This window comes from Pleurodeles waltl, chromosome 11 (assembly GCF_031143425.1).
Source record: "Pleurodeles waltl isolate 20211129_DDA chromosome 11, aPleWal1.hap1.20221129, whole genome shotgun sequence".
NCBI classification, from domain to species: domain Eukaryota; kingdom Metazoa; phylum Chordata; class Amphibia; order Caudata; family Salamandridae; genus Pleurodeles; species Pleurodeles waltl.
Window position 1 is genome coordinate 410,555,956 of NC_090450.1, and position 16,339 is coordinate 410,572,294.

At 41.1% G+C, this 16,339-nt stretch overlaps 1 protein-coding gene across 2 annotated transcripts in view; it reads right to left on the bottom strand.

Moving 5' to 3' along the window:
- Positions 1–12,069: 12,069 nt before the first annotated feature.
- The window catches only part of LOC138265744 (glypican-5-like), a 1,691,495-nt gene continuing 1,687,225 nt past the window's right edge, over positions 12,070–16,339 (bottom strand). The window contains exon 8 of one of the 2 annotated variants that reach the window (XM_069213745.1): positions 12,070–14,860. In XM_069213745.1, coding sequence (XP_069069846.1) covers positions 14,661–14,860 — 200 coding nt within the window. In that variant the 3' untranslated portion in view covers positions 12,070–14,660. The remainder of the gene's footprint in view (positions 14,861–16,339) is intronic. The other variant, XM_069213743.1, reaches the window with a different exon arrangement.

Genomic DNA, 16,339 nt, shown 5'->3' on the forward strand with positions numbered 1-16,339 from the left:
ACCCTCAAGTGCCCATCCAGTTCTGGGTAGGCCACCGCCAGTATGCTGGCCATCAGGGAGTCAGGGTCTGACAGGCACCCATTCCTCGTTGGGAGGCCATCCCCAGCTGGGCCTCCGCGGTCTTCCGTGCCCAGCGTCTCAGGTCTTCCCACCGTTTCCGACAGTGGGTGCTCTGCCTTCCATAGACCCCCAGGGTCTGCACGTCCTTGGCGATGGCACGCCATAATCCCTTCTTTTGATGGGCACTGACCTGCAAAGGTAATACATACAGGAGAACTCCATTAAACAAACAGTCCAGCCTGTCACATACGTGGCCCACCACACCCGATCCCATCAACATTGCAAAACACATAGGGCAGCTCACAACATGTACACCACCAAGAAAAAATCCCCCCAAACACGATGCCTTCACACATCTCCATGCATTCATGTCACATGCATCGTGCCACAGTGTACTCACCTATTGGTCTGGAAGCCCATACAGAAGTCCATACTGGGGTAGGACCCCATCCACCAGTTGCTCCAACTCCTCAGAAGTGAAGGCTGGGGCCCTTTCTCCGGTCACACAGGCCCTGGTAGGTTCTAGACACAGGTCACAGATGTACATGCAGTGTAGGTCTTCTCCTGTGGAAGGTCAGGAAACGAGTAAGGAATGAGATATAAAATGACGGTCACGTCCGTGGCGGTGTATACCGTCACTGCGAGCGTACATCCCCATTGGCCACTGTTCCCCATGAGGCCCAATAATATCCAATGGAGAATTGCACGGCGGTTCGCAACCGCCTACCGCCACAACGCACAACATCAGCAGATTTACCTCACTTCCACCTGTCCCTCTACACAGGACAGGCGGTTGCCATTTCAGGGGTGGGAGGGGGTGCGAAACAGGCCTATTGATACTTGCTGCGCCACAGGATAAAAAAGCACATATCTTTCAAATCCACTGTCCCAAAAACATGATTTTATGATGTGTACTGCTGTTGTGGTATAGTTGTTCAAATTGTGACAGCTTACTCACTCTTGTGTCCCTTAGATACCTACTGCTGCAAATGAATAGGAGATGGAGACATACCCCCGTGTACAGACCCCTGGTGGACTTAGCTACACTGGGGGACAGGCACATCATACTCACCTATAGACTGGACAGAGCCAAAATCACATAGCTGTGTACCCAGTTGGAGCCTGACCTGATATAAGCTATCCGTCATCCCACTGGGATCCCTCCTCTTGTGCAAGTTCTACCAGTGCTCCATTTTCTGGCAACTGGTCCCTTCCAAGTGACAGTGGGCTTGGCAGCAGGAATGTCACAGCCAATGTTCTCAATAGTACTGTCAAGAGTCTTGTCCACCCTGATAAAACACATGTGCAGCTACATAGCTTTCCCCACAGGCTGACGATTTGGTCACTGTGAAGGCCGGGTTTTATGCAATGGGACATCCCCAATATAATTCAGGTGATTGACGGTACACATATTGCGTTTATCCCCCTCCGGCAGAGTGAACAGATGTACAGGAATCGTAAGAGTTTCCACTCCATGAATGTGTAGATGGTGTGTCTGCCGGACCAGTACATCTCCCACGTCAATGCTAAGTATCCTGGGTCGGTTCATGATGCCTTTGTCCTGAGGAATAGCAGCATCCCAAATGTGATGTCCCAACTACAGAGGCACAGGGTGTGGCTAATAGGTGAGCCTTGTTCTCCACCTAGTGTATGTTGGTGTATGCCTATGTTGTTGGCCAAATAGGCTAGTGTGTGGCTAAATGTTGTCCCTCAATATTTGCAGGTGACTCTGGTTAACCAAACCTATTGTGGCTGCTGACCCCTGTGAGGAATGCCAGGACAAGGGCTGAAGAATGTTATAATGAGGCACATGTGCGAACCAGAAGGATTATTGAGAGAACCTTCGGCCTCCTGAAGGCCAGGTTCAGGTCCCTCTATCTGACAGGTGGATCCCTGTGCTACTCACCCGAGAAGGTCTGCCAGATAGTACTGGCATGCTGCATGTTGCACAACCTGGCCCTCAGACGACATGTACCTTTTCTGCAGGAGGAGGAGGCTGGAGTTGCCCCTGTGGCAGCAGTGGACCCTGAGAACAGTGAGGATGAGGAGGCAGAGGATGAGGATGTGGACAATAGAACATTAGTGATCCATCAGTACTTCCAATGACACACAGGTGAGACAGTGAAACTTCACATTTCCATGACTATTGTTGTATTCTGTGTGGCATTGGCATGCTGGCATTACCCACTTGTTCCTTCTACTTACTGTTACCTATGGATTGTCATTTTACAGATGTTGGTGATATGACAACAATGTCCTGATGTGATCACAACACCCAGAAACAGGTAATTCATTCTATTCTCTCCCTATGTACATGTCATTTGCAAGAGATGTAGCTGTTTCAATCAATACACATTTTCAAAACATGAAATACTAGTAGTTGAAGTTTGTCCAAGGGTGTTTATTATAGTGCTAATAAATTGAGGGTAAAGTGCAATGGAATGGGGTGATGATGGAGGAAAGTCCAGGGCATTGTTCCAGTCTGTTTGTAGCACAGGTGCAGTGTCCAATGAGGACATAGGAAGGGGAGCTATAGCATTTCAAAGTGGACAAAGTGACAGTGTGGGACACAAGGGGGACAATCAGGAGAGTTTCATTTCCTGGCGGTTGTCTTGGCAAGTGTCTCTGGCTTCTGTCAGGTTTGTAGGGAACATTTGCAGGGTGGTTCACCTTCTGCAGGAGAAGGGGTGCTGGTGGCCTCGGGGTCCTGTGGCGGGGCCTCCTGCCCACTAAGTGGAGGGCTGGTCGATGGACTGGCTAGTGGCAGGGGCCCGCTGGTGTGCTGTTGCCTCCCTCATGATGTTGGCTATGTCTAAAGGACTAGTGACCATCTTTTTTTTAATCGGTGCTGCAGGTCTAAGGATCTTCCATGGATATGCAGAACTGCTAAAAAAAAAAAGATACGTTTTTGCCCCCCTATATTCCTTTTGTAGGATAGGAGACAGAGTATTGAGTCATAAAATGGCTGCTTTCACATTTTTGCTGATGAGGGGGCAGCCAATCAAATCTTATCTTTAGATCTGTAGGATCCGCCGATACTCTGTGGCATGAAATATGCATATATTGTGAACCTTCATTTCTCAAAAACTACTGAACGGATTTATGCTAAATCACAAAAAGCACACTTTCTGGACCAAGATCTAGTTGGTTTGCTAATAACTTTGGTGTAATTTGATGAAACTCTCAAAATTTGCCAAAAAATAGGTTCACCTTAACGCCTTCTTGGAAAGTCTTGGGGGTGATCAGTCAAGGGGGCGCCAGGAAAAAGGCGGGGTCTCAAAGCATGTTTTCCCCATGCAATTTCACATTCAAACTTTAGACAAAGTTACAACAAAAAAAAGCTGAACAAAATTACACCACATTTGGCAGAAAGCTATGTCCTTACCAAGAAAATGTGCCTTTTATGATTTGGTGTAAATCTGTTCAGAAGCATTTGAGAAATTAAAGTTCAATATGTATATATCTATCACCTTGGCACTACGGCAGGACCAGCAGATCAAAATATAAGCTCTGATTGGTTGCTGTCAAGATCAACAAAGATGTTTGGCAGCCATTTTAGGACTCAGTTCTTGTTTCTTAGAAAGAATAAAGAAAAAACATATAGGGGCGTAGGGTTGGAATACCCTGGCTCCTTGGGGCCAAAATGTTTTTTTTTCATAGTACTGTGGTATTACTACAGTATAGCAGGGAAATATTTTTTTAAAAGGGACAGTACACTCTTTTTCAATGAAAAGCCCCCTGGGATGGGCCTGGGGGTGGGCCCAATTTGAATTTTCTTTTTAAATTGGGGAGGAGGCATGAAGAATAATCCTGAAGAAGAATCTGCCCCTGGAGGCCCCCATATATCCCTTCCACTGGACACTGAATCACAGAGGGGGGCACCGCTGTGCAATCTACCACATTACAGTGTGCCCTCTCGCTCTCCATGACTTCGGGAGCATGGCATACCCCTCAGAACCGGGCAGGAAGCTGTTGGCTTTGTGCTGGAAGTCAGGAGTCGGCTCAACAGCACGAGTGGGCTTCCCCCAGTGTTATCAGTTTTAAAAAAAAGAAGGCCCTGGGTGTAATAAAAAACCTGGGAAAGCAGCGCGGGAATGGTCTCTCTGCTCTACCATTACATGAAAAAAGCCACTGGGTGCCATGGGTGGGACCAGGGCACCCACAAAAAACTTAGTACAGCATTGCTGGAGTAGGCTTGATGTGAAGGTTGAAATGATGAACAAAAGAATAAGCATAAGATCAAAGAAGGAGCTGAAAGAGAAAACAGGAGGGAGGGGTGCTGTTCATACATACAATCGGACAATTAGTACCTCCTCTCCAGCACCCAACGTTCTACTCTGTACATGTCACCCTCCACCTATCATTTGTGCTCTAAAAAGTTCTGGGTCCAGCTTAAGCCTCATTCATAACTGGGGCTATTGATATAGAATCAAAATGGTGGTGATTGCTAAAAGTGAAAGTGACACTCATGTAAGCAACCAAGACTGCACTGCTCGATGTTGATTCCAGAAGAAAGAGCTTCTCATCATCAGTGTATTCCTATGCATGCAGGGATGAACAATCAGCCCAATGTAAACGCTCTTCCCCTAGTGTGTTTTTAGTCATTGCAAGTTGCTGCGTGGTTGTGCATGTTAATGCGCCATGTTCTGTGATAGTACTACTTCAATATTTTACCATCTTTACATTTGGTAACACTGTCCGGGCATAGGTTTCACCACATTAGTACCAATTTAACACCCAAATATAGCAATAAGCAACAGAAAGAGAGACCAGTTAACTTTGGCAAAGTGCCTTCCACTGCAGGCAATACATGCCTTTTTAATAACTTTTGATCCATTTGAGCTAGAAACACAATTTTTGTTACAATCTGCAGATCAAGCAGCAGATGATGGATTATGTGGCACATGCATCAAATCTATAATTATGCGGAAATCCAGCCGCCGCAAAATCGTGTAATTCCAGTGCTCTTGTTTTAACCTATGCAATCAGGAAAGAAGGGCAGTGCATCTGACCTTGCATCAGCTCAGTGTAAACGCTCTTTAACTAGTGTGTTCATAGTCATTTCAAGTCCTTGCATGGTTGCCTCTCTTGACAGGTGCTCTCTTAGTGATGATCTACACTCAGGAACTACGGAAAAAGGTGGCTATGCTTACAGGTTCGCACTTCCTTCCAGTATGTGTGTGTAATATATCTGGGAAATAATGTTGAGGGATCACAAATAGTACTCTGAGGGTGCTAACCTGGTACAGCACCCAACCACCTCGGGTGCAGGTATGCCGACTGAAGGATCAATCAACACGGAGAAGTTTAATACTGAATTATCAAGGCACACCACAATAGTCCATAGAGTCCATTTCTTAGTAGAGTATTTCAAGCAAACGTCCGAACAAGCGTCTGTAAACAGTTTAAATTTTATTCGTCCAAGGCACCATGAATCCAATGAACAACAGCCGACACATGTTTCGTTATCAAGACTTTCTTAAGGCTGCAAGATGGACATGCAAAGGGAATACAATCAGATAGAATGACGATAACAGGGAATCTGATTGTTGCTCAGACATATACCACAACCCTTGCACATTTTCCAATCATGTGAGCAAAATTTAAAAAGAGGAAGAAGAAGAAGAAAGAGGGGGAAGAGTACATGCACCCTTCCAAGTCGTTGGTACTATGATCACATGAAGAAGGTGGCATATAGTTGTTGTGTCATGCTTATGCACAGTGACGTATCATGCATGTGCAGAAAACACTAACATTAAATGATGCATAACTCATGTGCACGAAAAATAAGTGAAAGTGTCCCAAAACTGTAAGACCATATAACCCATATGTCACCAAACAGCGAGGAAAAGTGATGTCAATCATGAGCTAAAGCACGCACCATCCATAGAAGTGTGCGGCCCTCATAAAAACTGGTGAAGTTAAGTCAGAAGATGTGGTATTTATGAAAATAAAATGGGGACATACAATACGTTCGCAAAAGTAGTACCCAGAAATAGTGCGAGATTCCTGAAAGCAAGGTAACACTAAATGGTAGGCTGCCTTGCCAAATACTGACAGGTTAATAAGTATTCCAGGCAGACACGGCCATGACAAGCCTGAGTAAAAACAATGTAACCACAATCAAAGAGAGGCGAATATAGTTGTGAGGATGTGTTATATCCCGAGACACAGGGGTTAAACAGGAGAAGACCAATATCTAATGTTTCTACTTGAATGGACACAGTAATTTGGGTGTCCCTAATCAAAGCTATGGTGAAAATAGTTGTAACTGCCTACTAAAGAGAGGTCCTATGTATACGTTCTCAGTACATCTAATCATACACGTGCATAGATGAGTTCTAACGATGCAAGTGTAACCAGACCCATTGCATCATAATAAGGCGTCAAGCGTAGGTCTAAAATACGGAAAGAAGGTGAAAAATGAATAACCCCCCAAATTTTTATACATAAGTATATTATCCCATGAGTATCTCACATATATAGTGTACAGGATCCTTAATATATATGGAAAAAAACTCACAGAAGGTTGCTGGTAAAAATCAAGCAGAAAACAAAGGCAACCGTAGTTGAAAAACCCCAGGGAGAGGAGAAGAGTAAATACTAGATCGATATCTGGATATCGTAAAATTAAAGTCAAACATCGTCAGCAGAGTGCAGCTATAAGAAAACATACATAGAGGCCTTAACATAAAGGGTTGGTGCAGCATAGTCAGAAGAAGTGTGTTAAAACATCATCAGCAGAGTGCAGCTATAAGAAAACATAGATCGAGGCCTTACCGCAAAGGGTTGGTACCGCGTAGTGAGAAGAAGTGTGTTAGGGGTCATATGAGCGACGCCATAGTGTTTGTTATAAATATATGCGTCATAGTACAAGAGGACTACGTCTAGCAAAATGATCCATGTAGTCAGGAAAACGATGGCAAAGGCACCATATTTAAATGTGTTAAATAGCATGCAGTTCTATAACAAAGCATCCTAGGATATCTAATTGGCAAATGTACAAAAACAGTTCGCAAGTATATCTGGAAGAAACAGCAAGCAGGTTCCCATGTTACTCCAAATTGTTATAAACACAAAATATAAATGCTAACATGAAAGTCCACAGTACAAAAAGCATAGTAAAAACATGTAATAAAGGATGTATTATAGAAAAACGTTTTAGGTATTACAAAAATATAGAAGAACTCTCAAGTACAACAAAATGATATTGTTAATGAATGGTCCTAGATGAGCTATGTAAGTTACGTAGAAGAGATAGAGAAAAAGAAGAGGTGGGCATACACATGCACCTGTATGAAAAAAATGTAAATGGCACAGACCAAACTCAGGTATTATGACGCATATGGTAATATGCCCATGGTAAGAGGCACGATAAACTTACATGATGTAACATGTAAAAGGTAAACGTAAGGAAGCTAACAGAATAGTTCCTGGGGTAGATTGCTATGTACTGTAAAGGAAGTCCATACAAGACGGGTCATCTCTAAGTACTCATACCCACATAGACATGGAAAAGTGAAAAAAATGAAGCATATATGCTAATGCACTACATCACTTGTTATGTCCGGTACAATACGACAATATGCAAAGCTGAAAAAAAGGTGATATGTAATGAACACATACTTTGCTGCACATACAGTATATATACTTCAAAGGAAGACGTTCAAGTCTTTCCCAATGTTGAGACCTTCTTCAACTGCTCTGAGTTTAATGATCCATTTACTCTCCATACGCCTTAGCATTAAAGTCATGTCTCCGCATCGTGGACAGGCACCTATTGTGTCAATGCCATGAACAGCAATCCCCAGAACTTCTCTTTGTCCTTAGACAGAATTGTAATGTGTTGCAAATTGATAGCCTATATTGTTATGTCTGATAGCCCTAACATGTTCTTGAATTCTTTCTTTGAAAGGCCTGATGCTGCTGCCCACATAGATGCTTTCACAAACACATATTAAACAATAAACTACATATCTGATATTACAATTCATGAATTTGGAGATCCTATGAGACTCCTTGGTGTTAAATTGAAAGGTAACGGTTTTGTCCTTAGCATAACAACAAATATTGCAATGTCCACATTTGTAAAAACCACAAGGAGGTTTAGGTAACCACGTTTTGTTAGTTACAGGAGGTAAGAAACTGCAGCATAAATCGTTTTGTAGTGTACAACCCCTAATGTGTGTGATACTTGGTCTAGCGATAATCCCTTTTTTTAGGGTATTATCGTTGGAGAGAAACTTGTAAATCTGAGGACTGAGGGTACTGTAGGGGGTGATAACAGACAAATTATTGTATACCTTACATTTACCTTTAATGGGGGCAGTAACAAGAGCATCACGTTTAGTTTTTTTGATTCTGTTGCTAGTATCCATTCAGAGGTCTCTGGGATAGCCCCATGTTAGGGAGCAGTGTTCCAGCCATTGTAGTTCACTAAAAATTAATCATCATGACTACAGTTACATCTAATTCTAATGGTTTCTCCATAAGGGATAGCGTTAATTTGAGACTGAGGATGAGAACTCATAGCATGTGATACAGAATTGCAGGCAGTCGGTTTTCTATACATTTTGGAACGTAATCTTTTGTTATCAATGTACAGGGTAATGTCCGGGAAGTGAACTCTAGTATTGATATATTGACTGGAGAATTTAATATTAAAAACATTTTTGTTCAAATGTTGAATAAAAAGACATAAAGAATTGGGATCACCAGAACAAAACTCAGGTACATCATCTATAGATCTGCCCCAGTATAAAACATGTTGAATTAGTTGTGGGGGACAGTTCTGCCATAAATGCACTTTCTAAAAAAAAACATGTGCAGATTTGTGAAAGAGAATTTTGCCCCAATGGCTACACCTTCTATTTGACGGTACCATGAGCCATTATGTGTGAATACATTGTTGTCTAAAACAGGGTCAATGAGATCCATCAACATTCTAGAGTGTTCCAGCAAGGTCGCGTCCCGTTTGTCTAAAAAATGCTGCATTGCGACCATGCCCTCAGCTCTGGGAATGCTGGTATATAGTGAGGCAACTTCGAGGGTGACCAAAAAATTGCATTTTGTCCATTCAAAATCACTGACATTACACAGTAGATCCTTTGTGTCTCTAATGTATGAGGGTAGATTACATACAAAAGGTTGTAGAAATATGTCAATAAATTCTGATAGTTTCTCCGGAGGGGATCCTATCTCTGGAATGATAGGTTTGCCTGGTGGAAAGGAGTCTGTTTTGTGTATTTTAGGAAAAATATAAGTACACAGTGATTTAGGTGTAGGATTATAAATGTACTGATATTCCATGTCTGTTAAAAGACAAATGTCTCTCCAATTACAAAGTTTTTCTTGTATGGTGCTGTTAACTCTTTCAACGGATTGTGGGTACGTATACAATATGCTGAAGTGTCAGAAAGTTGGCGGTCAGTCTCCTTAATGTAGTCCTCTTTATTCATCAAGACTATGTTGCCCTCGTCTGCCTCCTTAATGATAATATTGTGTGCCTCAGAGAGCGAATGCACATTCAGGCTGGTGTGTATGGTGTAAACACCGGGTGCTGGGGATAATGTTTTTTTGTTTGTCTAATAATAAAATAGAAATATCAATTTACAGAAAAGAAACTTCACGTAATAGCATATTACATGCAGGCAGTTTCCATCAAGCACCAAAAACAGATTATTCCATTTTGTGAATTAGTAAGAACTAAGCACATACATAGAAGTCCAGACTCATAGGTAAAAGAATAAGAACAAACTTGCACACTATTGAGGAACAGAGGCTATAATGCAACCACACTACAGACTACAATACATAAAACAAATTTTGGGAAAATGGAGGAAATGTTATTTGCACACCGGAAGGAGGTAAAAGTGGAAAAAGCACAGTGGCTTATAACCACTTTCAACACACAGGAAGAGTTAAAATCCAATACTCAGTGATCATATCATAGGAATCACTGGAAATCATAGGAAAACTGGTACAGAATTGACTACTTATAAACGTGTAGCAAAGCACAATCCATGAATGATCATCTGTTAACAAGTCAGTTTAAAACATTTTAAAAAGTGTGCTTGGTACCAGCCAAAGGATTCAAAGGATGCCAAAAATGTCTAACTTGTAAATACAATCCGAAATGTAAAATGCTTGATTTCTCCACCCAAAAGAACATTAAGAAATCAACCAAAACCTGCCATGTAAAGCTGATATTGCAGTTAACATGCCCTTGTAATAAAATAATTACCGGCAGAACAATTCCAAAAGTACACACAATAACTTTACAACACATCCTAGCTATTAAGAATAAGGATAGAAACTATCCAGTAGCCCAACACTTCTAATGCAGAATAAATTAGGTATTCGGTTATTGATTGTGGTTGTAGAATGATGAGAGGGGAGGATGAGAAACCACACATCTAGATATATCATCCTATTATACACCAAAGAACCTAAACACTCAAAAGAAAATCTACATACATATTTGATTAGCTGTTAACCAATATTTTCCTATAGTGGGTTTTATATCGATGTAGCTGTCTTTTTTTTTTCTTCAGGTATGGATGGTCTTTTAGATAAATGAAAGGATTACACCGAGATACTCCATGGACAAATTTAAAGAATATAATAGATCTGTTACATTGTTTATGCAATAGAAGTTGAATGGAGATTAGAGAATATTTGAATTTGGCACACGGAGCCACTCTGTATCAGAAATTATCGATAATAAACAAATACAATCGAACTATGGATGGGACTCAAGAAACCATACGATTGAAATGCACAGTCATGTTGGGTAGTTTTCTGTTTTTAGAGATGATGAAACAAATGCACTATTTGAAAAGTCTCTTTTACAGTTTGAGTGTTAATATACATGTGGATAATATCAGTGGATGTATCAGGATACCATCTGTTGGGTGCACTGAAATTGGGAAATAAAAGAATTTCTTTCTACGAATATTATTGAGTTGTGATCATTATTACTGGATTGCATTTTGGATATAAGAATTCGTTGAACAAAATTATATTAGAGTTAGATGAAGAGTGCAGGAAAACAATCATGTTGGTGTTGGCAAACTGCTTTATATATTTCTTGTATGTTCATGCTAAAGGATGATAATTACAAGACAGTGTGTTTACATAGTGTAAAAATAAAGGGCCATATTTATGAGCCCAGTTCTATCACACTTGCCCCATGCAATATGGTGTGAGATGCAATTCAAAAAAGAGATTTCTGAAGCCCCAAGTGGCTTCATAAATCTTGTTTAAAGCAATGCAGCACAAATTACTACATGTGTTACTCTGCCCCAGGGAGGCATTCCATAGGTGTTGTGTGGGTGTTTCCACGCAATAGCCAAGAATTTTGACTCATTACAAGATTTACCAGAATTAATAGGCCTGGGAACCTGCCAAAATGATATGCCTTCCCAGGTGCGGCGTAACGAGGAGAAATATCTTTATTTCTCCTCGTTTTTCCTCTTTCTAAGTGTGCTGCATTCAGTAACACACATGAAAATAAGAAAATAACTCAGGGTTTCTTTTTGTGCAAGAAGATGCCCCTTCCTGCACCAAAAACAATCCTCCTTACAACACAGGCACCCTTGCACCATGGTGCAAGGGTTCCTGTGTTGTCGCTAGGCTGCCAAAACAGCACCAGTGCAGGGACAAAGATGGGAGTTCACCATATTCTTTTAAATACAGCACATTCCTTCCCCTTCCCTGTAACACAGCGCAGTGCTAGATAATTTGCTGTGCTGTGCTGCGTCACCTTGCGTTAAATATGGCACATGGCCTCCTACTATGAAGAAGGCCTTGGCAGGCCGACACACATATGTTTCTGCTTGCTAACAAACGGCTTTTTTTGAGTTATCCTCGAGAAAGTGACCCATACTTTTGAAGGTGAAAAGCTGTGTTTAGCGATTTATTTGCGGGAAGGACGGAGCCTGCGTTGGTTGACACCAGTCTCGCTTAGAAACCCGATGAGTAACAGTGTCTTGGAAATGAAACATGAGTAAAAAACACATGTATATTTACTTCTGTGAATTGGTCCATTAACAAACAACCATCCTGTTGGTCTCCTATAAGATGTTTGCTTCCTATAAGAAGACTCCATGTGGTAGCCATCATTCTAATGTGACTAATATTGGCTGTCAGATGGGTGATATCCGATACATCTCACAGAATTGTAAATAAAACGTCATGGAGTTGAGAAATGCAGCCCAACACATCATTCACTGTTTTGAACATCTGTACGTATTTGAGCACATTGTAATAAAATACAGAAACCAAACAGACAAGACACTTTTCGACCCGCCATGAGTGTACTTTAATTCTTCACATATCCAGTACTTTTAATGTCCGTATCATCCACATATCCATAGTTGAATGTAGGAATCCAAATCCCGGCCCTCGCAAATGAATAAACATTTGTAAACCGCTTTCTTTCTCCCCAGCTTTTACAGCATCACCTTATAATTCATGCATCACTGTATTCAGTTGGATAAACATCTCAACGTTGTTTCAGTTTTTATTCCGTTCTCGCACATCCAATCAAATTGTTAGTCTATAAAGTAAGAAAGACTCCGCAGAGAAAGCTGTAACATGGGGGCACGCGGCCTTCTCCATTCTCATCTTTAAGACCAGCACACGTTTTCGCCGGATCTCATCGGAATCAATACAAAGTGAAGACGTGGAGAAAACACGATGAAATTTCACAGCTGAGTCCTTGTGCCCCCGGTGTATGCAATTACAGAACTTTAAAAAAACTAATTTATATAAGATATTCTAAAAGTGCCCGATGATACTTATGTCATCGCACAAATGCCTATAAAAACGGTGTAAATTGCTTTTTCGCTTGACTTCCACTCCTCTACAGTAGCGTCTGGTTGAAAATAACATTTCACCTCTTCGGTGTTCTCTTGGTTGCTCAGGGAGCTTAAATCCATTGTCAGCTTCCCAGGGTCGGCCTGCGAGTCCGCAAAACATTTATGTCTTTTCTGCATAATATTGAAATGTGCCCTACCTGGTTCTCTTTTTTTCAACCCAGCAACGTTTGAATTTCCCCTGTTTTCGGAACAAAATATCAAAAAATACCTATTAGTGTTGTGTCTTGGGACAGCAGCGTTGTCTCCTGGAATAACCTATGAATAGCTGTCTACTCCCCCAAAAACTGAATGTGTTACTGTACCCCAACCACAAGGTCCCCACTGCTGTTGCTGTCTGATAGAATTTGGGCTGTTGGGTAAAAATTAATTATTTTATTAGCGTGGATTACTAACTATAAAGAAATTATGAAATACAACGAACATAGCCATGCTTTAAATTAAAATATATTTGTATTCCTAAGCAATCAGTTATACACCCAATATCCAAAAGGAGGGAGTGAGTGCTCCCAGCGCTGCAGTCCTAAATGTAGATCTTTACTTAGGGTACAAAAAGGCAGCCCCAAAAGTTATTTTATGAGGGTCAATTTCGGGACCTCAGTAGCAGAAAAGCAGACGGGCGATGTGTGTAAAGAAGGATTCCATCTCGAAGGCAGCTAAACTGTGCAGAAGCACAGAACATATATCCACCGTGCCAATCCAAGAGGGTGGAGGATATTTCAGATTGTTGGAAAGACGAGACCAACTTGTTTACTTAGTCAAGATCCAACTAGTTTGGAAGACTTGCTTATGCTTTAAGAAATACATACTCGTTACCACGGAACCACTATTCCCCAAATGGAAAGTTTGTCTCTGGCATATCAGTAATGGAATCCTTTAGAGTCAGGCTGGGACATTTTCTCCCAACTGTGTCAAACATTCAGCGCCCAAAGCCTGCCCTAAAATCCAGAGTTCCAAAGTCTATCTGTCCCTAGGAGACTTTATAGTTTTGTAGCTTACTGTCGACTCTGCTATGTTTTCCATGAGGCTTTTAGGTCCAGCTGCTATGTGCAAAGCAGCACCTGACACTGTTTTAACTCCCACAACTCAGGGAAGCTTTCTCTAGCTTTCCAGGAGCTACGTTTCACCAACATGTTTAGGTGAGTACAAGAGACTCAATAGCTCTACTTAGCCTTTTTGGGCAATTTATATTCAAAGACGTCGTATTTACCTTGAGTGCATCCACTCAATATTTTCCCATTACATCTCAGAGTGAGATATCTAGAAGCCATTTGCGTGCCTTGCAATCCATTTTAATTCTTTCTATTCACATGAGCTACATCTTTGTCTTGGTATAGCCCGAGTCACTTTTCTTTCTGATCTTTAAGAAAGTCTTGATGTCTATGACTTGCAACATATGTTCCTGCAAAAGGCAGCAATCAAGAGGATGTGGGCGTGAACCAGTTAACGTCAGTGTCCCGTAAGTCACTCTGTATACCACAGTCACTGAATTTTTTCAAATTACTTTCTTCATATCTTCAGCAGATAAAACATCATCAAGGGATACTCCTCAATCTACATTAAATTCAAAATCATAAAACAATTTCAGATTACTCTTTTTTAGCAAGTAATCTGACATATCTTGAAAATTTTAGCGAAGTAGTTGGCATTGTGTTTGTAAGGCTGCAAGTAAAAGTCTGGGAATATAACTTTTTGTATAGTTGCTCCTATGCAATACATCTATCACAAACATTGGAAGAAGCACACTAACACTATAATCATGAAAACAGAAGATTTTGAATCCTGATTGCTGTTATTTCCAGGAATCTTGTGCTTTGAAGTGGACTTTGTGGTTGTTGTTCCTGTAGGGTTGTCTGTCTTGTTCACAACTGGTACTTTTTCATTAATATCATCTCCGTGTGCTTTTCTTCCTGTTTTTGAATCTGAAAATAAGATGATACAGATAATTATTCACTTTTACTTGGTACAGGTATTCATTTGGACTTTTGCTCTTTTGGAGCTCAATCTTTTCACTAGTATAAAACATTTGTGACCACATTAATAATCTCTTGCCTGAACATGTGCCTGACCCCCAATATAAGATTGTGCAACAGAGGTTAGGAATAACAGTGAAACTGTAGGGTGGTTTAATAGCACAAAATCCTTCTTGTATTTAAATTAGCCAGTGACAAGGCAAAGTTGATATAAGGTGAATGTGAGAAGCAATTCAGCTTAGAGTAACATCAACAAATGTCCAGGAGGTTAGGAAGCAATAGCTAAAGCTAAGGGAGAGCACTCACCCTCTTCACTTCGCTTCAAAATAGTTTATTTCGAAATACAAATTCTTAAAACACACATATAGTGCAGTATAACAGCATGAATAATTTATAAAATATACTTAAAAACTCTCAACTCACATAATCTACATTGTCCTTTAAAACAGCTCCACAGGTTCTCAATGAATACACCCAGCACTGTTTCCTTGATCTATCGCAAAGCGCATGTACAAGGTACCATAGCAGAATTTCAATAAGGGCTGCTCAGCCTTGGCTAGCTGTCATAAAACCATACTTTCACCGCAGTTTTCCTATTGAAAACAGGAACGTGCTCAGACAGGTCACCACCAAAGCAGAGGTATCAATCGAAGAACCCTAAGGGCAATTTGATAATATGTTATACCTGGTTTCAAGCATAGTGGTCGAATCCAGATCCCTCTGTTCCTCTGATAGGCAGGAGAGCAAAACAATACATGTCCCACATTTTCTTTGATCTTTAAGTTGCACAGGGTACAGTGACCATCACCAAGTTCCCCAATGTCTCCTTTCGTTTCAATTTGTGCACTTCCAATATCGACTCACACTCACAAAGATTCACTCACAAAACTGGTCAAATGATAGCTATTCATTGATGACAACCTATTAACCTGAGTCAACAGGCAGATAAATAAAAAGTGAGTTTGATGTGGAATTGTTGCTTTGACAGTCTTGCTGACAGAAGAGTTAATGTTTGAAAGTTCAGTGGTAGAGTTTTCAAGTCCAAAAGAGCAAGGATGGAAAATTATCTAGATTTCAAGGCAGCAGTGCAAGCCTAGTAGTAGTCAGGCAACACTTAGTATGAGTACACATAGAAATGGACTGGGTAGAAAGGGGGGTGGGTTTCAGACTATGAAATGCCTGGAATACCAATCAGAAGAACCTGAAAAGATCCTATTGTACGCTGAGAACCAGCTACCCTGATGCCAGAAAGCAGAGCTAGGAGTGAATCTTGGGAACGTTTGGAACATTTCTTGGTGTTATAAGTACTGAAGGAGGCTGACATGGAGGATGTTACCCTATTCAAGTTTGGTCCCCAATAATCCATCATGCACTAAGAGGTTGGGTTAACGTTTGTGTACTTTGAGTAGGTAGAGGTCAGTAGAAGTG